At 39.9% G+C, this 27,021-nt stretch overlaps 1 protein-coding gene across 1 annotated transcript in view; it reads left to right on the top strand.

Annotated features, from left to right (window-relative positions):
• Positions 1 to 26,214, top strand: part of LOC120312288 (fibroblast activation protein alpha) — a gene marked incomplete at its 3' end in the record, with an annotated part of 48,670 nt that extends 22,456 nt beyond the window's left edge. Inside the window, exons 10-22 of the mRNA XM_039352799.1 lie at positions 23 to 177; positions 2,296 to 2,399; positions 3,561 to 3,696; positions 5,459 to 5,503; positions 5,928 to 6,032; positions 6,128 to 6,198; positions 8,391 to 8,444; positions 9,148 to 9,272; positions 16,730 to 16,777; positions 18,588 to 18,686; positions 21,400 to 21,469; positions 22,484 to 22,678; positions 26,160 to 26,214. Of these exons, the coding sequence (XP_039208733.1) occupies positions 23 to 177; positions 2,296 to 2,399; positions 3,561 to 3,696; positions 5,459 to 5,503; positions 5,928 to 6,032; positions 6,128 to 6,198; positions 8,391 to 8,444; positions 9,148 to 9,272; positions 16,730 to 16,777; positions 18,588 to 18,686; positions 21,400 to 21,469; positions 22,484 to 22,678; positions 26,160 to 26,214 (1,262 nt within the window). The remainder of the gene's footprint in view (positions 1 to 22; positions 178 to 2,295; positions 2,400 to 3,560; positions 3,697 to 5,458; positions 5,504 to 5,927; positions 6,033 to 6,127; positions 6,199 to 8,390; positions 8,445 to 9,147; positions 9,273 to 16,729; positions 16,778 to 18,587; positions 18,687 to 21,399; positions 21,470 to 22,483; positions 22,679 to 26,159) is intronic.
• Positions 26,215 to 27,021: the final 807 nt, after the last annotated feature.

Genomic DNA, 27,021 nt, shown 5'->3' with positions numbered 1-27,021 from the left:
TCTTTAACGTGGTTTCTTTTAGAAGAAATGCTTGCAACAAAATATGCTCTGTGGTGGTCACCAAATGGCAAGAACATAGCATACATAGAGTTCAATGATACTGAAATACCAGCTATTGAATATTCATATTATGGCAAGAATCAATATCCTAGAAAAATAACTCTTCCATATCCAAAGGTAGATGTGCTTGTTTATTTATTTTCCTTTTAGCATTAAACTCGGCTCTGTTGTATATTTGAACATTAAATAGCTAAATCAAATGTAACTACTGACTTTTTTAAAAAAAAAAAACACCACTAAGTAGTATAATTGAAAAGCTTTTTAAAAGGGAGTAGGTGACTTGAAGCCTAAGAGTCTCAATCCTATAGCTTCCCCCACTCAAGATCACATTCCTGAAGTATGACAGCCAACCAACAAATTGTAAAATGTGATTCCTGCTTGTTTTCTGTAGAAAATGAAATAAAATAGATGCATTACCTTTGCAGTTAGTTTAATGCACCTATAAAACATAACCCCCTACCCCTCCAAAATGAAAACAGAATGGGAAGAGCTCTCCCTTTGGTGCTGTCATAATGTCATGAGCCTCTGCTTGTAGCTTTTGGTGGAAAAAAACCAATACAAATCTAAAATAAATACAGCTTTTAGGATGGCAATAAGGGTAGCTTATGTTTATCCTAAATAGAAATCCAGCTTGTGTATCCTGTATTATTAGAATACAGTGGTAACTGGGTACTCATCATTAATTGGTTCCAGGAGGTGCGATGAATACAAAAAACAATGAGTACCAAACAAATTTTCCCAATAAGGTATAATGTATGAGTCACAAGGCAGCCAATGCTGATATGGTCTAGCTTGTACGTTGAATACCAAACAAAAGATGAGTACTGGGACAAATTTTTATGTCAAAATGTGTTGAATATGAGTTTCAAATTCAATGAGTTTCAAAGGAACTGAGTACCAAGGTACCACAGTAACATTCTGAAGGACCTAATCATTTCCCTTCACACAGTGGTGGGGTTAAGCCGGTTCACACCACTTTGGCAGAACCGGTAGCTAATTTTTTGTTGCCCAGGCCCAGAATGGACTTCCGGAAGTGGCATCCACACAGTTCACATATTTGAATCCCACCACTGCTTTCACATATACCTCCTATTGAAAATACTTAGTAATGTTCAAGGTGGCAGCTGACCTAGAAGGAAGAAGATAGAATCTGAGGTAGCAGATCTTAAATATCTTCTGATACTTTTGAAGGCAATGGAGTAGAAGACTTCTCCCTTGAGATTATAATCTTTATATTATTATTTGTTTAGTGTTTACAATTGGCTGGGTTAATGAGTGCCAGTCTACTGAAACTTCTCAAAATAAATTTCTAGGTAAGATGCATTTTCACCAGGATTCAAAATTGTCTGGAAATGGAAAGGACCCTATGTGTGCCTGAAATGAATAAAATAACTTTACTCTATAGAACAGTGGTGGCGAACCTATGGCACACGTGCCAGAGGCAGCACTCAGAGCCCTCTCTGTGGGCACGTGCGCCATGCCCTGGAGATGGCAACTGTCCCTCTTCAACCAGCTACCTGCTAACTCACCGAGGTCTCACATGGCCAGATGCATCCTGGCATGGCTGGTTTCCCTCCCCCCGTCCCATCCCTCCTGGCCTCGCATGCTCTCCTTTTCCTGGGCACAACCCACTGCATCACCTCCTCAGCTGTTGGCCGGCCATCTAGCTCAGAAGTGGCTTCTTTGAACTGCTGGTGACGGGCTGTGGAGCCCCAGAGTGCGTCAGTCGAGGGGCTGGCAGGCTGTGGCTGCTGACGGACACCATCAGCCCCCATTCACTCACTGGCCTCTGTGTGCGGGGTCGATGGTGTCAGGCAGCTGCCGCCCCGGCCCTTGCCTTGCCCCATGGCAATGGGACCCCCGCCCTGCCTCACTTCACCTCGCAGGATGAGCTTCCTGCCTACCGCCCCACCTGCAAGAGAACCCCTGGATCTTCCCCAACCATGCCCACCCCCCACAGGCATCCCTCCCCATGAGCAACATTGAGGTGACTATGCCCACCTTGGCCACGCCCACCCAATCTGCTACGACCACCATATTCACGCTCACCCAGTGGGCCATGCCCACCTGGCACCCAGAGATAAATAAGTAGGATTTAGGTTGCAGTTTGGGCACTCAGTCTCTAAAGGGTTTGTCATCACTGCTATAGAACTTTACTTAGTTCTTTTATTTAAATACTATAATTAAAGTTATTAGAAGTTAGTTTAATCACTTTGTTGCTACTTTTCCTTGAAGGCTGGAGCTAAAAACCCAACTGTTAGAGTGTTGATTATAGATACTACAAATCCTAGTGATTTTGGACCGAAGGAAGTACTTGCACCACCAGTCATAGCAGCAAGGTAATATTTTCTTAAAATCATCGTTTCCTCTTTTTTTTCAACAGATAGTAATTGTTTTCAATGATTTGACTTTGGAAATTTTTCCTGGGAATGTTGCTTTCTATGTAAAATGTAATTCTCATTAAGGTTAGAAACCATTTCAACCACTTGGTTATAGCAATACAAGAGTGCTGAGCTAAGGAGCCTGGCTCACTTGTTCAAAGAATTTGGGAGGTGCTTTAATGGTCTATCACAGGGCTTTTCAACCTTTTTACCCATTGTACCACTTTTAGGATATGGCAACATCCGAGAACCACCAGACGCCTAGGAAGGTGTCAAAAACTTGATGACCAAAGAAAAAAAAGGAAAAAAGTGATAAAGTACAGGCTGTCCTCGACTTACAACAGTTCGCTTAGTGACTGTTCAAAGTTACAATGGCACTGAAAAAAATTGTCCCCCAAGCCACAGCCGAGCAAGACACTTGCCTGTCCGCCTGGCCATGCTCTTCCTCCTGTCTGAGGTTTTCATTGTTGCGAGCATTTCTGTTGAGGATTGGCAGTGGGGGTGGGGTAGGAGTGTTTGGTTTTTATTCCCCCCGTCTGCTGGGTGGTTGCAGCAGGTTTTGGTCACTTCCCATGACCCTGGGACACTGTGACCGTCATAAATATGAATCAGTTGCCAAGCATCTGAATGTAAATCACAAGACCCTGGAGATGCTGCAACATTCCAGCTGATCGGAGCTTCTTCTGGGCTCAGCAAAAGCACCAGGATCAGTGCCGAGCTCCAGCTGGAGCCTGGTGCTGATCCTGGTGCTTCCACTGAGTCCTGACAGCCCCAAAGAAGCAGCGATCAGCTGGAAAGCGGCACTGATACTGGCGCTTCCACTGAGTCCTGACAGCCCTGCAGCTCCAGCCATCTGTCGCCCAGGCTTGTGCGGTGCTCCCACCGGTTCAGCTCATTCCCCTCCCCCGCTACCACTTTTCTAGGATGGTTGCGTACCACCTGCTAGATGCCAATGTACCATAGGTGGTACCCATACCACTGGTTGAAAAGCCCTGGTCTACCATATCTACATTATTAATCTGGTCTACCTATCATAGATATATTATTAATGCAATAGTATGTTTCCTTCTTGTCTTTTTCCTGTATTCACTGATTCCCTTCTTTTCCCTTTTTCTCTAGCGATCACTATGTCACATGGATTACCTGGGTAAGAGATGACAGAATCTGTGTGCAGTGGCTGAAAAGAATCCAGAACTTCTCCCTGTCAGCAATCTGTGACTACAATTACCACTCCAGATCTTGGGATTGCCCAGAGGTAGTATTTTTCCATCAAGCTAAGATTTAAAGTAAAAACTCTTATCAGCGAACAATTTGGTAAACACTGATTGTAAGATTTAAAGTCAAAACTCTATCAGTGAACAATGTCGTAAACGCTCATTGTAACTGGATAGTTACTGTGAAAAAGGAAAGGGAAAAAGATTGCTTTCAAATTAAGGTGGGATCCTAAGTTGTCTTGTGTGAATATCTGATCCCAGAAAGAATATTGCTAGTACCTATTAATGGTGTGAACATGGAGCTGGTTTTTACTCATCACTATTACAGCCTTTTCTCCTCTGTTTCATTTTGACCTTTGACTGCGGCTCTGCTGATCCTTAGCGGCCTGGTTTATAAATATATTAAGTCATATATTATTGGCTACAAACTATAAGCAGTATGGTCATGCCAAACTCAAATCAACCATATTAGGTCTTATCGTGATGTGTGAATAAGTATTAGAGTTCAAGTTGCTATATGAAAAACATAGGTATTTCATCTTAAGATTGTCCCTCTGAAAAGTTGTGATAGATACAGAGCCAAAATGATCTTTGCCCTAGAAGATCCAAAATGCAGTAAAAATAGCATGCCTCAGCATGTTCTCACCTAAGGGAAGATGAGGATAAAACCACTATTATCTTCTGTTTATAAAGTGCTTTTACCGTATCACTCTGCACACCAATGGTTAGTTAACAGGAGTGCGAACAGATGGGAGAACTCCATTAAGCTATGTTTGCTGAAAAGATCTCAGGGGAATAAATTTCCATTTCATACTTTGTTTTCCGATTAAACCGGAAGTAATAAAGCGTAAACAATGTGGACTCTCTCATATACTAGGAGATAATAAAGCTGCAGTGAGCAAATAATGATAAGAAATACTTTCTGCAAATCCAGAGAGGATTCTAAACTTCATACTAAAAATCACCAAATCAGCAAATACACACCCAATAAATAAAAATTGAATACAAGTTCAAATAGTCACCTTCCTCAAGGCTACCATATCTGTGTTAAAAATTCTGCACGAACACTCAATGGCAGTAAGGTTGGAATTTTTTGCTGCCATCTAATGCTCATCCAGATTCTTGCAACCTTGATAAATCGTGCTACACTCTGTCAAGTTACTAAACAAGATTCTTACAGAATCCTACAAAAGTTTGTGCATCTATCATTTGAGTTTATTGAATTGAATTGAATACTTTATTTGGCCAAGTGTGATTAAACACACAAGGAATCTGTGTCTAATACAACAGCACACAGTATACATGACGTAACATAATAATAATAATAATAGTAGTAGTAGTAATAGTAGTAGTAATAATAATAATAGGAGTAAAGAAGATAATAAGAAGGATAAATAATGATAATATTACAGCCATACTATATAGGTAAATATATTAAATATTTTAATTTAGTTTAATGAAATGAATTTTACAAAGACATACTTCAAAGGAAGAGGCATCTGTAACCTAAAGTTTTGCTTTGAAAGCTTTGTTAAAATATTTGGAAAGTGAATTGTTCATAATATGCTTTTAGACTATCATTGAATATTCTGGTATTAAGCGCAAAGATTTGCTATCCAATGACCATTGCTGTGCTGATACAATGATGGCATTAGAGGATGCTACAAATCATTACTGAGAAAGTAACCTATGTTTGATAGGTCCTCATTTTCTCATTTTTCTGTCTGATTGAAAATTCTATAGCATTAACATGTCAGGTTTCTGTTTTACATTTCAACCTTGTTACTTTCTCTGATTTGACAGAATCGGCAACACATAGAAGAGAGCCATACAGGATGGACTGGTGGAGTATGGCTTCTATGCTCTTTCCCCTTTTGGTGTTATCATTGTTTATTTGTTTTTTTTATTTAATTTATTTTGGGGAGGGGGATGCCATAGATATCATTATCATTTTGAGAACCTGCTGGGTCTTACCTTCAAGTAAAAATGTTGGTTACATTGTAAATCCTTAATGAATGTGTTTTCACTGCAGTATGAAAGATGTTCCACAATGGGATAAGGGAAAAAACAGTAAAGTCAGAAAGCTTTACTATAGCAAATATAGTAAAATATATTTAGTAAATAGTAAATTTTTAATAAATACATAAAATAGTAAAGTTTTATACAGTAAAATATGTAGTATAAAATATATTTAGTATAGTTTGCCTAATTTTCATTCACTTCTCAAAAATTTTAGTTTCTGTTTCACCTACAGTCTATTATTGTCTCTCAGTTCTTTGTTTCAGCACCCTATTTTACTTCAGACGCCATATCATACTACAAAATTTTTAGCGACCAGAATGGTTATAAACACATTCATTACATCAAAGACTCAGTGGTAGGTCAACCAAAGAATTAATCTAAAGTTCACCTATGTTGCACGAGATGTGCTGTGGAATGAAGTATCTGACTTTAAATATGTTGTTTTTGTAGGAAAAGGCAATCCAGATCACCAGTGGTGAGTGGGAGGCCATATATATTTATAGAGTAACAGATGATGCAATGTAAGTATCCCACATCCCCAGTATGTTGGTTATGTTACCTGTCAATGAAAATTATATGCAAGAATGCAAGAGTGATTTTTCCATTAGCCTTGCAGCTGAATCCCATTTTTAAAGGTCTTGGAGAGTCATTCCAGATGACTAGTTACAATGGATTCCCCTCAACACTATGGCCTGGAAAGGCCTTAAAGTTAGGCTTAGCCTGCAGAGGAAAGACAGAAGAATTTTCCCCTCTGAACTTGTGCATCCAGTGATAAACATTGGACATGACTAGAAGCATCTAATAGAATCTTAATCAAGAATATAAACACTATTATACTTTGCTCTGCATTGTTTACTCATTCGGGCATAATAGCAGATTTCAATCTATTGGGAACCCCATGTGACTTTGAACACAAAGCATCTATAAAGAAGCAATAATCAAATTGTCCCACTGTTTACTGAATGAAACCCAGCTCCATTTTTCTCCTTTTTTTTATAATCAGTTTTTGTAGAGAACAAGACTTTCGGAGAAGGACGTGGAGCTCCATGCCATCAGGGCTCATATATTGATCTAGTGCAGGGGTAGGCAACCTTGGCCCTTTTATGACTTGTGGACTTCCACTCCCAGAATTCCTGAGCCAGCATGGCTTAGCTTGGAAACCTCTCCCTTTCCCCTCAGCATGGCTGGCTCAGGAATTCTGGGAGTTGAAGTCCACGAGTCATAAAAGAGCCAAGGTTGCCTACCCCGATCTAGTTAAAAACTAAAGCAGAGAGACCTCAGTTATTTGGTCTTAGCCTTGGCTTCTGACTTAGCAAGATATATACATTCAGCCAATGTTGGCTTATTTGGGAAACTGATAAATCAAGCCATGGTCGAGTGTAATATAGAAACTTAAATTTGTCTCTGAATGAATAGGAATTCAGAATACAGATGTCTGTGTATGTGTATATGCCCAAAATAATACAGCAAAATTTATTTTTGAATAAGTATATAATGGATTGTTCTAAGACATAAAATAATTTTACGAGCAGTGCAAGTATCTCCCTCAAAAAGAAACATGCATAAATGTATTACATGCAAAAATAACAGAATAACAGAGTTGGAAGGGACCTTAGAGGTCTTCAAGTCTAACCCTCTGATCAAGCAGGAAACTCCATAACATTTCAGACAAATCATTGTCCAATCTCTTCTTAAAAACTCCAGTGTTGAAGCACCCACAACTTCTGGAGGCAAGTCACTCCATTGATTATTTGTTCTAACTGTCAGGAAATTTCTCCTTAGTTCTATTTTGGTTCTCTCTTTGATCAGTTTCTTGCTTCTTGTCCTGGTCTCAGGTGTCTTGGAGAATAGCTTGACTCCCTCTTCTTTGTGGCAGCCCCTGAGATATTGGAACACTACAATCATATCACCCCTACTCCTTCTTTTCATCAAACTAGACATGCCCAATTCCTGCAAATGTTCTTCATATATACTGGGAAAGAGAGAGATTTCCAAGCTCCCTTTTTCTGTAAACATTGCAAAAAAATAAAAATAAAATGAAATAGTGCATTTGGTTTCTTCCTCTGTATCAGAGCCAAAAAACAAGGTACAGGTTTCAAAAAGAGCAGGCAGCTTCTAGGGTTTCTAAAAAATTCCATTGTCCATTTCTCCAATAGCCTAATAAAATATTTATAGCAAACTTATTTGATACCTCCCACACAAAAAGATGAAAGTAGCAGCTTCAGGGAATCCTGTACAGGAATATGGAGGTAGCCTTGAAGAAGGAATTCAGCAGCTGTTGGTTAAGCACCAGCTTAGTCTGATAGGAAGGAAAGGGTGAGAAAGAATTCAAGATTTCCCTGCCTTGATTCTCTTTGATTTCAGAGGGAAAGGACCAAGAATCTCTATTAGGCTTTCAAAATTTTGTTATTACATCCTTGTTCTTACAGTGTCTGTTTCCTAACCTGTCTACTTCAAAGGGCTGGCAAATCCAAAGTTTTACAAGAAAATAAAAGAATTGTGCAGGAAAGTAAATCAAACCTCAGTTAGTAGGCAAAAATGGCTAATGCTTTGGGGAAAACAAGAATCTAGAAAGAAGGGGAATTTGCTGACTGGCTGGAACTTTTCATGTTTTTTGAGTATTTTCTTACGAATCCTTCGTAATAAGTAACATTTTATAATTTCATTCCATAATGAATGGATAATTTATTTGCTAATGGATGTTGCCTTCCAGATTTTATTCAAGCAATGAATTTGAAGGTTACCCAGGAAGAAGAAACATTTACAAGTAAGTTGCTATGAAAACTTCTGCAATAGAAACATTAGTATTTAAGTGTAAAAAAGTAAAGAGTACTTCAAGTTACCAACTTCATCAAAACTATGTAGTTACTTTGGGTCATAGATTGCAAGGAATAATCACTATTCCATATTTCTTAGACATAGAGAGAATTAAGGTGGATCTAATACTGTAATATTAGACATATTGGAGGCATACTGGCCAGTGCTCCAAATAAAGTGATTATATTTTGGTAAAAAAAAGCAGCTTTTAACATACTAGTCCACATGAACATCATATCCAAATCCACATCCCCTATAGTAAGGAAACATCGGAAAAGACTGATAGAGATTGGGAACATCTTTCTAGATCAGGGGTCCCCAATCTCCAGGCCATGGCCCACTATTGGGCCATTAGCTGTTCAAAATTGGGCTGCCCGAACTGGTGAGTGAGCACGCAGATATACCTTTCCCCTTCCGTGAGCAGCAGGCAAGCATATGCATGCGTGCTCCATTTGCATGAGCAGCAGGCACACATGCTTGCTGCTCATGCAAATAGAGCTGCCGGCACATGAACACATACTGCTTGCCTGCCTCTCACACAGAACCATCCAGTCTCCCCCTGCCCCTGCGTTGATCCACAAAGTCAGAAGGATTGGGGAACTCTGTTCTAGATGTAAATTGATTTTTTTTCTCTAAATCTGCCTCTTTTACAGAATTAATATTGGAAGAAATCCTACAACAAAGCAGTGCATTACTTGCAATTTACGAAAAGAAAGATGCCAGTATTATGCAGCAAGATTCAGTGATAACGCCAACTATTATGCACTAATATGTTATGGTATGTCAAATTTGCGGGTAAATAAAATCCTAACAGTTAATTCAAGCCACAATTGATTATTCCTACTTCAGAGCAATTTAATAGCAGTAAATGAATGTGTACAATATTAGGTACACTTATCTGGGAGTAAGCCCCAGTGAATATCATGATGCTTAACTTATACATGTGAGTACAGAAAGTACCATCCAGATGTTACAGTTGCTAGGGGTGGTGTGGGTGGGGATTGTTTACAATTGGCTTGTTGCCGGTGAATAATTTCCCTCTTCCTGATAGATGGTTTTATTATTTGGAATCCTGAATTTAGAGTTGGATTTCCTCTCTGGATTAGGTCTGGTGGGTAGAATAGTAATCGTACGTACATATATACACATATATACATACACACACACATACATACATATTTCTTTTATAAAATAAAATAAAGGTAATTTAATGTATAGTCTAATCATTTGGAAATTTAGGATAATGCATTTAAGGGTTATAAATTATGTCACTTTCTAGTTATGAAATGGCAAAGCATGATCTTGCAGCATTATCTTTCATGCTTTGAAACAAACTTTAACACAAATTAAGATCACACCTATTGATTACATGAATGAGTTGGCTTTAGCATGATATGGACAAGTTTTGGAATGTAGGAAACTGGCTTATGCCATGAGATTGTGAAACCACAATCTCATGACCTAGGTCTTTGAGGAGCATAAGGCCAAGTACGGTCTGCTCCAAAACAAGTACCTAATGATCACCTAGCCGGCCACACTGGACTAGCCTGGGACACAGAGGGGCAATACCATTTTTAGAGAACGTCTGTTTGTTATGGGTGTGAGTATGTATGTAGATGAATGGTGGCCCTGTTATGTGTAAATTTTATTATTGTATTTAGGGCGTATGAATGTGAATACTTTTATTTTTATGTATATTAATTGAGTGTGAATGTGTATTGAGTGTTTGGGGTATGAGAATGGTGGAGTCGGGGGTGGAGCCTGGTACCCCCTCTGCTGAGTGCAATAGCAAAAGTAGGGGGGGCAGGACTTACCCTTGGGCTTGGTTTGTATGGAAAGCGAGTCCGGTCAGGAAGGGAGAAGGCTGGTGAGGGTGGGGGTACTCCGGGGAGGGGAGAAGGTCGGAGCATCCCGGTCATGACTGGGATGGGCAGATATGGCGGGAGCCGAGGGGCAGGCCATCTTCGGGGAACAAGGACCCGCTATGTTAGAGCGATTCCTTGTTCCGGCCCCTCAAAAGGCTCATCCTGTAGTACTGGTGACAGGGGAGTACAGGGCCCTAATTGTAGGCTGCTGTTGCTTAATGCCAGGTCCGTTGTCAGCAAAGCCCCCCTTGTCCGTGATTTAATATTGGACAGCGGGGCGGACCTGGCATGTATAACCGAAACCTGGCTGGGCCCTGAGGGGGGTGTCTCCCTCTCGGAGATGTGCCCGGACGGGTTTGTGGTGCTTCATCAGCCTCGACATCAGGGCAGGGGTGGGGGAGTGGCAGTCATCGCTCGGAAGTCCTTGAGTCCTCGTGGGATTCCTGCCCCGGAGGTTGTTGGGTGTGAGTCCCTCCTATTGAAGTTGGGTTCACGGGTTCAGTTGGGCTTGTTGCTGACGTACCTACCTCCCAGCTGCGTTGCAACAGCCCTGCCTGCGTTGCTGGAGTCAGTAGCCGGGTTGGCGGTGGAGTTCCCCAGACTTATAGTACTGGGGGACTTTAACCTACCATCACTCGGCGATCGCTCAGAGGCGGCGCAGGAGTTCATGGCTTCCATGGCAACCATGGACCTGACCCAGGTAATTCAGGATCCGACCCATAGGGGTGGTCACACACTCGACCTTGTGTTTCTCTCGGGGCAATGGAGACATGATCTGGAATTAAGGGGAATAGAGATCTCGCCCTTGTCATGGACAGATCATTTCCTATTGAGGCTGGACTTCAGAGCATCACTCCCCCATCGCAGGGAGAGGGAGCCGACTAGGTGGTTCCGCCCCAGGCGCCTAATGGACCCAGATCGGTTCCAGGAGGAGCTTGGGGAAATACCTGACTCCCTTGTCCACAACTCGTCGGGTCCCTGGTTGCGGCCTGGAATGAGGCGGCGTCCGGGGCCCTGGATCGAATTGCGCCTTTGCGACCTCTCTGTGGTGGTGGTCCCCGGAGGGCGCCTTGGTTTACTGAGGAGCTCCGGGAGATGAAGCGCCACAAGAGACGTCTAGAGCGACGTTGGAGGGCCAGTAACTCTGAATCTGACCGATCACTATTAAGAGCCTATCTTAGGACTTATTTAGTGGCGATAAGAGCGGCAAAGCGTGTTCACTTTTCCGCACTTATTGCGTCCGCAGAATCTCGCCCAGCCGCCTTGTTTAGGGTGACCCGCTCCCTTCTTAAAGTGGAGGAGGCGGAGGAACCCTTGCAGGGGAGAGCTGAGGAGTTTGCTCAGTTTCTTTCGGACAAAATCGCTCAGATTCAGAGGGACCTGGACTCTGACTGGGCAGTGCCAGCCGAGTTGCCAGGGGCTGGTCTTAGTCATATTATCTGGAGCGAGTTTGAGCCTGTGACCCCTGATGAAGTGGACAAGGCCGTGAGGGCAATGAATGCCGCCACCTGTTTATTGGACCCGTGCCCCTCCTGGCTGGTTTCGGCCAGTAGGGAGGTGACACGAGGCTGGCTCCAGGCGATAATCAATGCTTCCTTGATGGAGGGGTCTTTCCCGCAACCTTTAAAGGAAGCGGTGGTGAGGCCCCTCCTCAAGAAGCCTTCCCTGGACCCAGCTGTTTTGAAGAACTTTCGTCCCGTCTCCAACCTCCCCTTTGTGGGGAAGGTTGTAGAGAAGGTGGTGGCATCTCAACTCTTGCGATCCTTGGATGAAACCAATTACCTGGACCCTTTTCAATCTGGTTTCAGGCCCGGCTACAGCACTGAGACTGCTTTGGTCGCACTGACCGATGACCTCTGGCGAGCCCGGGATAGGGGTCATTCCTCTATCCTGGTGCTTCTTGACCTCTCAGCGGCTTTCGATACCATCGACCATGGTATCCTTCTGCGTCGTCTCGGAGAGGTGGGGGTGGGTGGCACTGTATTGCGGTGGTCTCCTCCTACCTCTCTGACAGGTCGCAGTCGGTGTTGGCGGGCGGACAGAGATCGACCCCTAGGCGCCTCGATTATGGGGTGCCTCAGGGCTCGGTCCTGTCCCCCCTCCTTTTCAACATCTACATGAAACCGCTGGGTGAGATCATTCGGCGACACGGGGTGAGGTATCATCAGTATGCAGATGATACCCAATTATATATCTCCACCCCGTGCCCTTTCAGTGAAGCGGTCGACGTGATGTGCCGGTGCCTGGAAGATGTGAGGGTCTGGATGGGGGTGAACAGGCTTAGACTCAACCCTGACAAGACCGAGTGGCTCTGGGTCCTGCCTCCCAAAGGCCAACTGGATGGTCCATCTTTAGTCCTGGGGGGGGCAAATTTACCTCCCTCAGTGCAGGCACGCAACTTGGGTGTCCTCCTAGACTCACAGCTAAATCTGGAACAACATCTATCAGCTGTGGCCAGGGGGACCTTTGCACAGGTTCGCCTAGTGCACCAGTTGCGGCCTTATTTGGACCGAGAGGCTTTACTCACAGTCACTCATGCCGTTGTCACCTCAAGACTGGATTACTGCAATGCGCTCTACATGGGGCTACCCTTGAAGAGCGTTCGGAGGCTGCAGTTGGTTCAGAACGCAGCCGCGAGAGCGATTGTGGGCGCGCCAAGGTACGCCCACGTGTCACCTATCCTCCGCGAGCTGCACTGGCTTCCTGTGGGTCTCCGGACGCAATTCAAGGTGTTGGTTATCACCTTTAAAGCCCTTCATGGCATAGGGCCAGGTTACTTACAGGACCGCATTCTGCCGCATAGCTCCCAGAGACCGGTGAGGTCCCATAGATTGGGCCTCCTTCAGGTCCCGTCGGCCAGACAATGTCGGCTGGCGGGCCCTCGGGGAAGGGCCTTTTCCGTGGTGGCTCCGACCTGGTGGAACCAACTTCCCCCCGAGGTTCGAACTACTCCCACCCTGCCGGCCTTTAAGAAGGCTGTTAAAACCCTCCTGTTCCGGCAGGCCTGGGGCTGATGTCCCCGGGGGGCCGGGATATGACCGGACTCGCAGTATGATCGCAGTATGATTGTATTATTTTATTATTTTATTGTTTTTTGACTGTTTTTTAACTTTGTACGCCGCCCTGAGTCCTTCGGGATTGGGCGGCATATAAATATTAAAAATAAATAAATAAATAAATAAACCATCAAATCATGAGAATGAGAACGAGAGGCAGCTTCTATCCATAGTTTCAGCCAGGAGCTTTTCTCCACTGCTCTGGAACTTGAATTCCTAAAATTGATCCTACAACATTTTTTGCTCTGTGCAAGGGTTCTGCAATTGGGCTCTGAGTTTATGGAATTGAGAAAGGCTCTGTCAGACCAATGCTGTGGCTTAGATAGTTTCCTAAAATAAATAAACTTAAAGAAGTAGTTTATTTGCTCCCATCCAATTAGTGTCAGAGACACCATTTAATTCGCTTCCAGGTTGAAAGTATTAGCTGGGGAGACGGGTTTCTTTGTTTGTTAGTGTATTTAAAATCCAAACCAAAGTAAAAATAAAATAAATTATAAAATAGAATGCCAATTACATTTAAAGAGGGAAATCTGGGTGTATACATATTGACTGGTATGGATGAATGAAACTGACATTCGGATAGCAATGCACATTTTCCTCAGATCATATTAGGGAGAAAATAGTTGCTCTACAGTTTTTCTCATATATTTATACTTTGTACAAGGTGTACAAGCATTGCAAATAATGACTATATCATTATATAGCAAAAAATAATCAGTTACATCATCCATCTGTGCCAAGGCTGTGTCACACAGGGACTGTGTTCACCTTGAGAAATGAGTTAAGACAACTTATCCAGATTATGTTGTGCGTGGTTAATTCTGTGCCCAAGTTATGTAACCCATTTACCCATTTAGCTAGGTACCTTTTCATCTGGGAGAGAGAAGAGAACTGTATGATATGCAAAGCTTAGTTTATTCTCAGCAGCACTGCTGACACACGCGTGCACACACACACACAGAGAGAGAGAGAGAGAGAGAGGGGGGGGGAGGGAGGGAGGGAGGGAGGGAGGGAGGGAGAAATGCCCATACACATAGAAGTAAATTTCTCAATGCTAATAAGAAAAAGGAATTGTTTGAGTTGATGATGTGAATGTATGTGTCTGGTTAGAGTGACCAGGTAATCACATAGAATGGTGGAATATAGAGGCTCGAGAGAGGACAGAACTGAAAAAGGGCAGTGGAAATTATTGGGCAAAAGAGGCTTGAGAAAGATTTACATAATGATGGGAAAAGAGATATGATGGGAGAGTTTGAGGTGGATGTTGCAGGGGAAAAAAGAGATGGGCATTTTGATGCCAATCCTCATTTCTGTCCCTAACCTAACCCCTTGACCTGGGAGTCTTAATGCAAAATTGCTGGAAGCTTTGGTCTTTAGCTTCAATTAAAATGCTAGCTCTCTCTGTTACAAGACCTCTTTATTGAAGATAACCTTGAAGGTGAACAGGATACTCTGCTCCTTGTGTATTTCAAGTACTGTCCAAAATGTAGACTGAGGCTCCCAGGTGTTTGTTGTTGAGGAATTCCAATCTCCATGAATTACAGGCCAAGTCAGGAGTGGTTCAGTATTTAATGGCCTTGTCTCGAGACATTTCCTGATTCATACAAACCCACATATATTGGACTTTGAAGTAATTAATCTGTGAATTGAATATGGAAGACATTTCTGTGAGATTTTTGTCATAGACAGTTTACTGTTTGATCACCCTAAAACTTGCCACCATTGCTAATCTTAGCAGGGAGAGAAGATTAATTAGAATGTCTGCCCCAAGAATCTTGAGACATGGATTTCCAGATAACTCTTGCAGAAATTTCTTAGCTACTAGATAAGCAGTTCCACAAAGCTTTCAAAAGGAGATATTTTTTTTTCTAATTGGCCCCTCTCTGTGCACCAATCCTTGGTGCTTCATGATTCATGGAGGAACTTTAAGAATGAAGCAATAGTAAAGCATCAGTGACAGAAAAAAAATAATGTATATGAACATGGGTATAAACCCAGTTTAAAGCCTAAATAAACCATGGCAATAAAAGTGGCAAAAGGACATCACTTTCCAGGTTTTACTGCATCTTACTGCCATGCAGTATGATCAGAGATGTTTTTGTACCTGTGGAATCCAAACTGGATATTGTTCTCTACACTATAATAGGGGTCCCCAACCCCAGTCCATGGACCAACACCACTCAGCGGCATGCCAGAAACTGGTCCATACAAACAAGCGAAGCCCCCATCCATGGGATGCAGGAAGCACACGAAACCACGCCCCCTCCGGTCTGTAGAAAAAACTCTCTCCATTGAACCGGTCCCTGATGCCCAAAAGGTTGGGGACCTCTGCTCTATAATATAAAAGCAGACATTTGTGGGTTGAATCCTGCAATCCCACAATCCATTCTAAAGCAGCCTCAAGTAGAGCACATTTTAGTAACCTGTGAAATGATGAGAGATTGAATAATTTTCACCAGCATATTCTCAGATTATTATTTTTTTCTTTTTTGGCAGCATACTAAAGAGAGAGAAAAAGAGAATGAGAGGGAGAGAGAAAATGAGAAAGATGTGGTAGCTGGACTGGAGAAGAAAGCAGAAAGATGGAAATATCAGGGGATTTAGCCAAATGTGTATCATGAGACCCCACACGACTTATATACCAGTATTTGCATGTGTGCTGTGGTGCATAATACATCATTTTCTTATTGTGTCCTTTTGTGCTGAAAACACATGAATATGAAGAAAAGGCAAAGATTTTTGGCTTCTGATCTGGAAGGAAGAAACATTTAAGCTATAGACAAAGCTAAATACTTGGACAACAAGCTGGTGCAAAATAGCTAGATGATCCTATCTACAATAATACAGTATAGTACCTTCTCTTCTATTGTTAATCTGGGCCAGGCTAAATTTATTAGAAGAATAAGACGTGTCGAAATTAGAATACATTTGCTCAAACATTCTGCTTTCCCCCTTCAGTTGAGTGCATCTTGCAGTTTGAATGCATCTTCCCAAATCTACTCATGAAGATTGCAGGACTACACAAAATGTACAGAATGTGAGGAAGTAGCTGCAACAAGAAAGGGAATTGATGAACATTGAGAAAGTTATTTCCAATGTGAATTCAGGTCTCTATAGCTCTATTGTCATTCTAATATCCAACTGGGCTTTGCATTTTGCTCAAATTAAAATGTTAAACTTGTGAAAAAATAAACCTGTGAGTGATGAACAAATGGGAATATGCAAGTAGCTAAACAATGAAATGATTTTCAGTAGTATCATTTCAGATATTTTGTTTAATGGAGATTCTCTTTTTATTCTAATCATTACTGCAGGCCCAGGCATCCCCATTTCTACTATATATGATAACAGATATAACAAAGGTACCTTTTATGATACATATTTTTTTGCTTGATGATAGCATAAGAATGAAATTCTGTATACACTTTTGTAGGAATAAATCTATTTACAATCATTGGAAGAGATGCCTAAATATACTTTATGCACACTTAAGTAAGAATATGTTCTAATTAAATCAGTGGAATTTACATCCGAATAAATGTGCCCAGAGATTAAACAATACATAAAAAAAATTGCAGATTTTGTCTTGAAATCCTTTTGATCATTTCTGTTCAAATGTGTTTCCAAAATTACTCTCATTCAGCTTGTCTGTACATCACATTTTCATAAATTATTTCCAAAACATAGATCTTCTTCCCTAAACCACCCATTTTTAATAATATAGTAATCAGAAAATAAAGAGTACTTTATCAAACTTATGTTTAGGAGCAAATGAAGGCAGCATGGGAGGGATTGCTATAGCAGCATAGCATAATTTAAAGAATAGTTCAGATCCAAAAAGATTCCTGAAGCATCATGCTACTACAGTATCTCCAATGCATATTTGTTATATCCCAAACTAATATCAGATCATCTTGTTGAATATATTGCAAAAAAAAAAAGTGAATAGTCACCAGTCCTGCATTTAAAAAAGGATAGCTCTGCCTCCCTCCTTTTTATATCTTATCTTCCAATGTCCTAGTGTGACCTAGCTTTTTTTTTTTTATGAGCATACTGTCTATCTGTCACAGAAACTTTCTCTGCTTCTGAGTCGAAGTCCTCTCCACCCATCCTTGAGGCAGCAAAACTGTGGGCATGATGTTCCCTCTCTTTATTTTCAGTCCTTCTAATATCCCTCCCACCACCCAGAGTCACACTGTGTGTGAGTTGACTGGCATTATCAATCTTGAAATAATTTTTAAAAATATATGTCTGTTGTTTCTGTTCCCCGTCACTGACAGTCGGCTGATTTTCCTCCAAGGTAATGGGAGTCAAAGCCTAACCAGTTCTACAGACCTTGAGGCTAACCTTAGGTGCTGTGGGCATAAGGAGAAAAGCCATACTTCAAAACTAGTACAGCAAAGATCAGCTTCAGCATGACTCAGCGGAGTGAGAAGAGAGGAAGGCCCTGTCATGGGCCACTGTGAAAAAATAATAATGCCAGAGCATGTTTGCGCTGTAATTAAACACAAGCGAGGAAAAGGTCATTGATTCTGAGGGCCAGAGTGATAAAATGGTTTTACACTTCATCTAAAGCTGACTTGTATTGTTCCCATTGCAAGTAGGAAAAGACAAAACTCTATTTGGGTTAGAAACTATTTGGTATTCATCATCAGTTTCCATAACGTTTTAGGCACATAAACCTGGAAAAGATACAAACATTTTTTAACTATTATAATACTAGCTTTGCTATTTATTTATTTATTTGTTTGTTTGCTTTTTAGGTTAAGTAGCTATACAGCAGAATCATGATATAAATACTTTATCATGATTAACTTCTTTCAATCAATTAAACACTTAACAGTATATATGAAATTAGCCACATGTTACATGATTTATATCCAGATTACCTTAATAAATTGAATTTACCACCTATAATAAAGTCTACCTCAGTTCCAAGAAACTTGACTCCCCCCGCCAATTCCTGTATTTTTCTAGGAAAATCTCCACTCTGTTTCAGTTACCTCATGAAACTTTTGGTATTTCCATAATTATAAACTTGGAAAGTTCACTTATTCATTTAAATTGAATAGACTTGACATTTAACCTTTTATTGGTATCCAATGGTGTAACAGTTCAAAAACAGAGAATCCATGAGAAATGTATTTCTAATTCAAAACTTTTTATATACAGAAATTAAAGTCTTAGAAGACAATGCAGATTTGGCATCTGCTCTGCAAAAAATCAGTTTACCAATACAGAAGATTAATAAACTTGAAGTGGATGGCATAAGTAAGTATCATTTGTTTTTCACACCTAATTTTTCATTGTATGAACAAGAACTAAAGAGTTGCTATTTAAAAACTGATGGTGTGATATCTGAATTTAGATCAAGAAACAGTACAGTAGAGTTTTTTTTTCAACAGTGTATTAAGAAATTAATTATTGGAATCCTATACATTAATAGCCTATTCCCAGACAAAGACTGCATAGCACAGAGATGTGCAACCAAAGGGATGAGGAATTGGAGCAATTCTCCTATGGCTCTTTGGCTTAGAATAAAATAAAGGACATGTTATGAGCTGCATATCTTTAAGTTTGATCTGGAGAAAGTGAATAAATGTAGTCCTTGACTTACAAGCATTTATTTAGTGACCATTTGAAGTTACAACAGCACTGAAAAAAGTGACTTATGATTAGTTTTCACACTTAAGATTGATGCAGCATCCCCATGTGATCAAAATGCAGGCAATTGACAACAGGCATATATTTATGACAGTTTTACTGCCCGGGATCATGTGATCACCATTTGTAACCTTCCCAGCCAGCTTCCGATGTCAATGGAGAACCCAGATTTGCTTAATGACCAAATGATTCACTTAACAACTGCGCTGATTTGCTTAACAAATATGACAAGAAAGATCATAAAATGGGTCAAAACTCACTCAACAATTGCCCTTGCTTAGCAACAGAAATTTTGGGCTCAGTTGTGATCATAATTCAAGGACTATCTAGGACAGGGTAGGCAACCTTGTCTCTTTTATGACTCGTGGACTTCAAGTCCCAGAATTCCTGAGCCAGCATGGCTGGTCTTGTCTGGGCTCAAGAGTTAACCAGCACAAGGCCTTGTTAATGCTTAGATAATATAAAGGAATCAGAGATCTGTAGGCTAAATTGGCAAGTTGAGAAAAAATTCTGGAACACAATGATGGAAATCTAATTCTATATAGTTGCCAAGAAAATTACATGGACAAATCCATGAAGTTCTCAGGAGTCAATCACAAACCACAGATTTACTGTGTATATATATATACTATGTATATATGTATATATATATACTATATATATGTCCTGGTGTGACATATATATATATATATATATATATATATATATATATATATATATATATACACATACATACACAGTGTATAATGCAGTAGTTCTCAACTTGTGGGTCAGAACCCCATTTGGGGTCAAACGACCATTTCACGGGGGTCGCTAAACAACGCAGTCCGCCATTTTTTTCCCCTTTTCCTTAGCTGTGCTACTCCCTTTTATTCTATTGGCTTTTGAAAGCCAATAGAATAGACTCTCTTGAATAGAGTCTAATTCTATTGGCTTTCAAAAGCCAATAGGAATTGTCCAGGCTGTCTCTGCCCTGCTGAGCCCGCCAAAAGTCCCATTCTGCAAACGGTGCTGCACCAGTTGAGTAGTCCTCGACTTACGACCGGTTAAGTAGTCCTCGACTTATGACTGGTTGGAGGTCACGGCATTAAAAAGGTTGAGAACCACTGGTATAATGCAAAATACAATATGGCATACATGATATATTAGAAAAGGCCTGCAATGGTGTTTAGTATATTTGGCTATCAACAATGCAAACTTTGCAACCGTAAGTATTATTGTGGGATCTTAATCTGCCAAAAGAAGTTTCACATAGACTTCTTCTGTCCAACCTAGAAATAGGCTAAGAAGAGGTGTTGGTCACTCCCTGTAAGTAGAGCTAGTCCTTGCTTAACACTGGTAATTAGGACTGGAATTTCTGTCACTAAGTGATGTGTCATAAAGCACAACATCATGTGACTGTGCTGCTTAACAGTGGCAGTTCCGGCAGTCTCCATTACCGTTGTTAAAGAAGGTCATCACATGAGATAAAAACAGGGACCCAAGAAAGTTACATACATTAGCCAAGAACTCAGATTGAAGCAAGTACCTGTAGATTATATTTTTATGAATCCTTCAACACACGCACAGACATGCACATCCCAAGTTTTTATGACTCCCAAGTAATATTCCATGTAGTTTTTATGAAGACACACAAGCAGTACAGTTTAAACTCTGTGTTTGCACATTATTGCAGTGGCATATTATTTAAGGATAGTATCAGATTACAGCTACATACTGTATATTCCTTATCACTTGTGGTCACTGTTGTTAACTGTAACTTTTATGGTCCTTCAAGTCGATCTTGACTCCTAAGGATTACATGGATAGGTCCATGTAGTTTGTTGGTAAATTTTCAGAAGTAAAATTTCCCAGTTCCTTTTTCTTAGGACTGTCTCTTTTTTTTAATAAAAGTAAACCCAATGTTTTTATTATCATTTGCCAATGCTACAAACAATAACTGTTATACTAATATAATAATTGCTACTTTGCTACTACAAACAATGACACCATATCTGATTACGTAAATTAAAATATATATTTTTGCTGTTGAATTAAGTAATCACATAACCCAATGTTTCTCAACCTTGGCAACTTTAAGATATGTAGACTTCAACTCCCAGAATTCCCCAGCCTGCCTTGCCAGCTAGGGAATTCTGGGAATTGAAAGCCACACAACTTAAAATGGCAAAGGTTTAGAAACATTGACATAACCTAGCAGAAAATTAAACCTGCATAACTAGTTATAATTCTTAGATAAAGGACCAATATTACAGACATTTCTTATGCTATAAATTCATTCATTCATTCATTCTTTTCTCCCCCCCCCCTTTACTTCTAGCTTTATGGTACAAGATGCTTCTACCTCCAAAGTTTGATAGATCCAAGAAATATCCTCTTCTTATACAGGTGTATGTAACATTTTATTCAATTGTCCTCCCTATATACCTTGTATATATTGTCAAAGTTATCAATAGCTGGTACATCATTATATGATACTACTGCTGTAAAATATTGGACATCATAGCTAGAAAATAGCTCACATAGATTTTTACATATATCCGTAAAAAATGCCCCAAACCTTACAGGCTACCGCCCAATCTTCCTACTTCTATAACTATAAACTCTTCATGTATTGTGATATTCAACAGATTAGGAAGAGTACCTGGAGGAACATCAGCCTCAGAAGCAAGCTCAGAAACAACAATAGTGTGATAAAACAAAAAAGAAGGGATTATTACAATGTTATTATATATAAAGGGGGTTTGAAATCTGCCCCTGAAACCAAGGTAGGGTTGCCAGATTACCAAGTGAGACTGGGGAATTTGACTACATGATGTTTTTAAAATCTAAAGTTTTAAAAAGAGTGCTTTGCAAAGCTGACCACAGCACACCAGGATTAGAATGTATGCTGAGTGTGCAGAAGATCCTCTTCATCTTCAGGAAAAACTCCATGTAAGGCTGCTTTTCTCAAGCAGGATAGCCCAAAGTAATGCAGGAAAGAATGCCTTCAGCTAATATTTGCTATCACCACCATTGTTTCTTCAGGAGCTCAAGGTATCATTTTTCCCATAACAGCTCTGTGGACAGACAGACAGACAGACAGAGGGGACAGACAGACAGACTGGTAGACAGAAACTTTATTTTGGTCATTGACAAATAAAGCTCTGTGGGATATTTAGGAAATAAAAGGGGGTTGTTGGTCCAAAGATACTTAGTGAACTTCTTTGGCTGAGGGTAGTCTTCTCAATCATAGTCCAAAAACTTTAACCACTGTGTCATTCCGTGTCTGAAAACTAATTCCAAAATTCTAATGAGGAAGTCCTTTATCATTCCATTTTTTTTCTTATGCTATTTATTAAATATTTTATGATCTTTGGATGTTAAAGTAGAAGGCTTTTCAATTCCATTCATATTCCCTGTAGATATGGAGGGCCTTGTAGCCAAAATGTGAAGCATACCTTTAGCGTTAGCTGGATAAGCTATCTTGCAAGCAAAGAAGAAATTGTGGTAGCACTCGTGGATGGCAGAGGAACAGCTTTCCAAGGTGATAAGATGTTGCATGCGGTGTATCGAAAACTTGGGGTTTATGAAGTTGAAGATCAAATCTCAGCTGTAAGGTAAGAACAGGAAGAGTTTTTTGTGTAGCATAGATTGTAGCCTTTCTAAGAGTAATTCCATGTAGATAGCTGCTGAGATTTATTCCATGCTGATCATGTTTGATGTTAAGGAAACATATGCTAATGAATTAATTATAACTACTATTTGCTATCAATTCAGTACATATTCCTAACAGTCATGCTAGAACACTGTTTAGATTTGGGAATTTGGCAAAATTTAAACTAAATTAAACTCATGTGGTAGTCTTTACAAAGCTACAGAAATATTTTTATTATTTCTCCTTGCACATCCCAGTATTATTGACCTATCCCATGAATATAAGTTTTTCTTCTGGATTTGATGAAATTCTTGGAAGGATTTTTGGATTTGTTTCAGAAATCAGCACTTTCATTGGTTAACAGGTAAACAGCTCTAACTATATTAGGAAGGGTATAAATTTGATGCTTTGTACGTATGGAAGTAATTTTTGCATGGGCCTTTTTAAAACTGAGCAAAGATTATTACTCTGGCTTGACAAATTATGAGCCAGTAGGAGTAAGAATAGAACCAAGAGCTTCTCACCTCTATATCTTGCTTGCTTGTTCCTGTGACTATACAAATTTCTTATCTCTTTTACCCCATTTCTCCTTTCTGATGCTTCCATTTCCTCTTTGCTTTTTAAATACATAGAGTGAAGTAGTGAAGTAGATGGGGCAATTTACCATTTTGATTCCCATCTTGCTATCATTACTTTTTTTTTGGTACAGTGCAATAGCAGAATTATTTGTTTTATAGTAACCATAACAGTTTTAAATTAGTGTCATAAACTAATAAACTGAAGATACTGGGATGACGGATGTGATCTATGTTGGTTTTACATGTACTCATTCATAAGTACATTTCATTTTTCTATACCTACAGGTTTTTTACCAGCAAAAAACATGCATTCAGGATCTGGGATTTTGATACCTTTAGCTCTGGATGGGGTGGCACTACCCCAGACAGATCCAGTTCATGACTTGGGGGGTTCTCCTGGACTCGGGACTTCTGCTTGAAGAACAGTAGCAGTCATAGCCAGGGCAGCCTTTGCACAACTTTGGTTTGTGCACAGTTGCAGGATTTCCTGGATCAGGAGTCCCTGCATTCAATCATTTAAGCCCTGGTCATCTCATGTCTGGATGCTGTAATGCCCTCTACATGGGACTAGCCTTGAAGGGCATTTGGAAGCTACAACTGAAAGAGTGCGGTGGCACACTTCTGTCAAAAAAAGATGATGGCAAATTTCCTATTTTACTCTATTGCCCCACCTGTGCTGGCAGAGAAGGCATGCTGAGGATCCTGTCAGTCAAGAAATTTCAGCTGGCAGGGTTGAGGAGAAGATCCTTCTCTGCTGTGACTCCTGCCCTTTAGATAGGTAGGTAGGTAGGTAGGTAGGTAGGTGGATGGATAGATAGACAGATAAGACTCATATGAAAAAGACAATGGCAGAACACTTCTGCATTGTTGCCAATAATATGACATGATGTCAAGGTTGATTGAAACATTATTTTTTTAATTTAGTTTTTATTGCAATAAATATTAATAATACACCATCCAAAAGTGAGATTTTATTCTAAGCAATGACAGGAAGAATCTTTCACCTACTTGATATTTTGATCATTTTCTCTTCTGCTTCTCTGTTGCTGTATTCCCTGATGTTCCTCATTAATTTCCGTTTCTAGTAATGGGCTTACCGTTCCTTTGGACAGTATTGACTTTCTGTGTTCTTAGGCTACCTACCTCTTTGTGGGATAGCCTCATGAAACCTTGCAATGTGACCTTGGTGGGATCAGATTAACCTGCCCGTTAATAAACTGAGATCTGAATTTGGATTTCCAGCATCCAACCTCAGAGTCCAACCAATGCTTTCAACTGAAAGCCAAGGAAAGGGTTTTTTTGTTTTTGTTTTTGTAGAAGATGCCTGTTCATTGTTAAAAACTCCTTAGTTTAAATTCTGCTTCCCCCACAGATACACAATAAGATTGAGACAAATGACTTTTCCTTAGCCTCAGTTCCCCCCCCCAATTCTGCAACATGCTCAATTTATCTTGCAAGTTGTAGATAAAGATTACAGCTAGAAAATGTATAGAAAGTACTTTAGATAGGTGAAAGTGCAATCTAAAAGCTAAATATTACTAAGTAGTTCTGTCATCTAGGCAACTAATAATAAATATAATAATATATCCCAAAACAACTGGAGCATCACTTGAACACCATCACCATTAACAAATTCACCATCAATCAATTGCAAAAAGCAGTTTTACTTGGAACGGCTTTACATCCTGTGATGATACCTCTAACATTATCACACATCCACATCTGCCCACCTCAAATCTTGGGAAAGTCTCAATATGTGGACAAAAATGCCAAATCCAGTCTGAACATCTGACTGACCGTGTGACGAAGAATAATAAAGGCAAACTTACAAAACAGAGCTAAAAGAAAAATAAGTTCATTAAATTAGCAAATCAGAAAGAGCTAATAAAAACTGAACTCCCTTGTCTCCAAAAGATTTTCAGTGATCTACTATATAGACCCACTTGGAAAGGTTGGGCATATTTATCAAAAGGGATCTCTCATATTCAGACCTAAAAGCCAGATAGAAGAAAAATACTCCCTATCCTTTGGAGCTACACAGTTTTATGTAGAACTTTGATTTGAACATAGGATAAGGAGACTGCATGAGACACCACCATGAAATCAGTGGATTGCATGTATACACACACAAACATATACTGTGGGAGGTTCAGATTCATTTTATTTAAAGCTTTTATCCCACCTTTTCATTACCAGAAACAATCCTGTATTTTTCTAAAGGGCATATTGCATTTAAATATTTGAAGCTGGGCACATCAGCAGATCCCATAGGCTAGGTTACCAGATCAAGGTAACCTGCAAAAATCTAGATGCCCAAAAGATGAAACTAAAGAGAACAGGTGTATCAAGTTCTGTAGTCATCTAATGATTGCCATGCCCAAGACCTGATCTGATAAATATACCATAGGCAAAAGAAAAATATTTTTTTAAAATCCCTTCTTGGAATTTATTTTATATATACATAGATATAATTAGTTATAAGTTAATTAAGTCCAAAGGATTAGGGTTAATGAAAGGTCAGTGAAGTTACATGTATAAATCACAATTTATCCTGGCTTTTTTAAACTTGGGTTGGAAAGGGCAGTTGAAAATTAGAAGCAGAATTTTTGCATTGCTTCTAAAATAGCGATTAGAAGGTTACAGTTAGGTTTGGCAAAACTTGTACATGTAACATTGTGGCTTAAGATAAAATCTAAATGACTTTTGGCTTTACTAGGCTGTGACCCAGATTAAGAAACTGATATCTATGAGGATTTTAAAAATATTTTTTTGCCATATAACCCTTCTCATGTTTTCTAGCATCCCAAAGTACTTTAAAACATCTGTGTTTCTTTAATTAATTGTGTGCATTTTTCTTCCAAACAGAAAGTTTATAGACATGGGTTTTATTGATGAAAAACGAATAGCCATATGGGGCTGGGTATGTATACAGTACTTTAAATTTTTTTTTAAAAAATCTTGAATAATCATGTTCTGTTTAGCTTGTCACTTGCAGTTTGTTTTTCTTATCTTCTTCCTTGGCTTGGATTCCCATAAAGCAGCTTGGCAAAATATATATATATTGTTCTAACTTCTTATATTAGCATAATTTTTACATTGACCAGTGATGACATAACTATACATAGAAGGCTATGACTAAATGATATAATGGATATGTTTTCTAAGGCCACCCAATCCAGGGAGTTCATGACAGGTGAAATAAAGGATACCTGAAAAGCGCAATACATATTAGTAGAGAAGCTTATAAAACAATTCACCTTTTTCCTCATGACTGATGGAGACCTTTGCTGGAAAAAGTTTCCCTCTTTCTTTTTTCCTCTGTAAGCTCCCTTAAAATATTTCAGGTAAACAATGTGATGCTATCATTGAAACTAAATATTTTCAACCTTTATAGCAATCGAGTACACTTCAAATTCAGAGCATGTTAATGGTGTGCTTAGAAAGTGGACATCTTGGTGGGTGAAGGTCTCCACAAAGGACTCATTTACCAAACCTTTCATTATTGGGGCTCTGTTCCCTTCATTCAATCATGCTCCCACCTCCCCAGTTTATTTTTGTCAATTTTTTTCCTCTATGAAGATGGAGGACTGGGCGAAATGGAGCACTAGGCTAAAGTAGTCTTCTCTCTTATTGTTAAGGCTGAGTTCATGTTAACCTAACCCTAACCCTAAGTGGAATTTTCCCCTATGGGATTTTCTCATGTATTTTACCAGGAAACATAGATAAG

Source organism: Crotalus tigris, unplaced genomic scaffold (genome assembly GCF_016545835.1).
Source record: "Crotalus tigris isolate CLP2741 ecotype Arizona unplaced genomic scaffold, ASM1654583v1 scf7180000018477.2129921, whole genome shotgun sequence".
NCBI lineage: Eukaryota > Metazoa > Chordata > Lepidosauria > Squamata > Viperidae > Crotalus > Crotalus tigris.
Note: the sequence above shows the minus strand (reverse complement) of the source record. Positions and strands in the feature narration are given on the sequence as shown.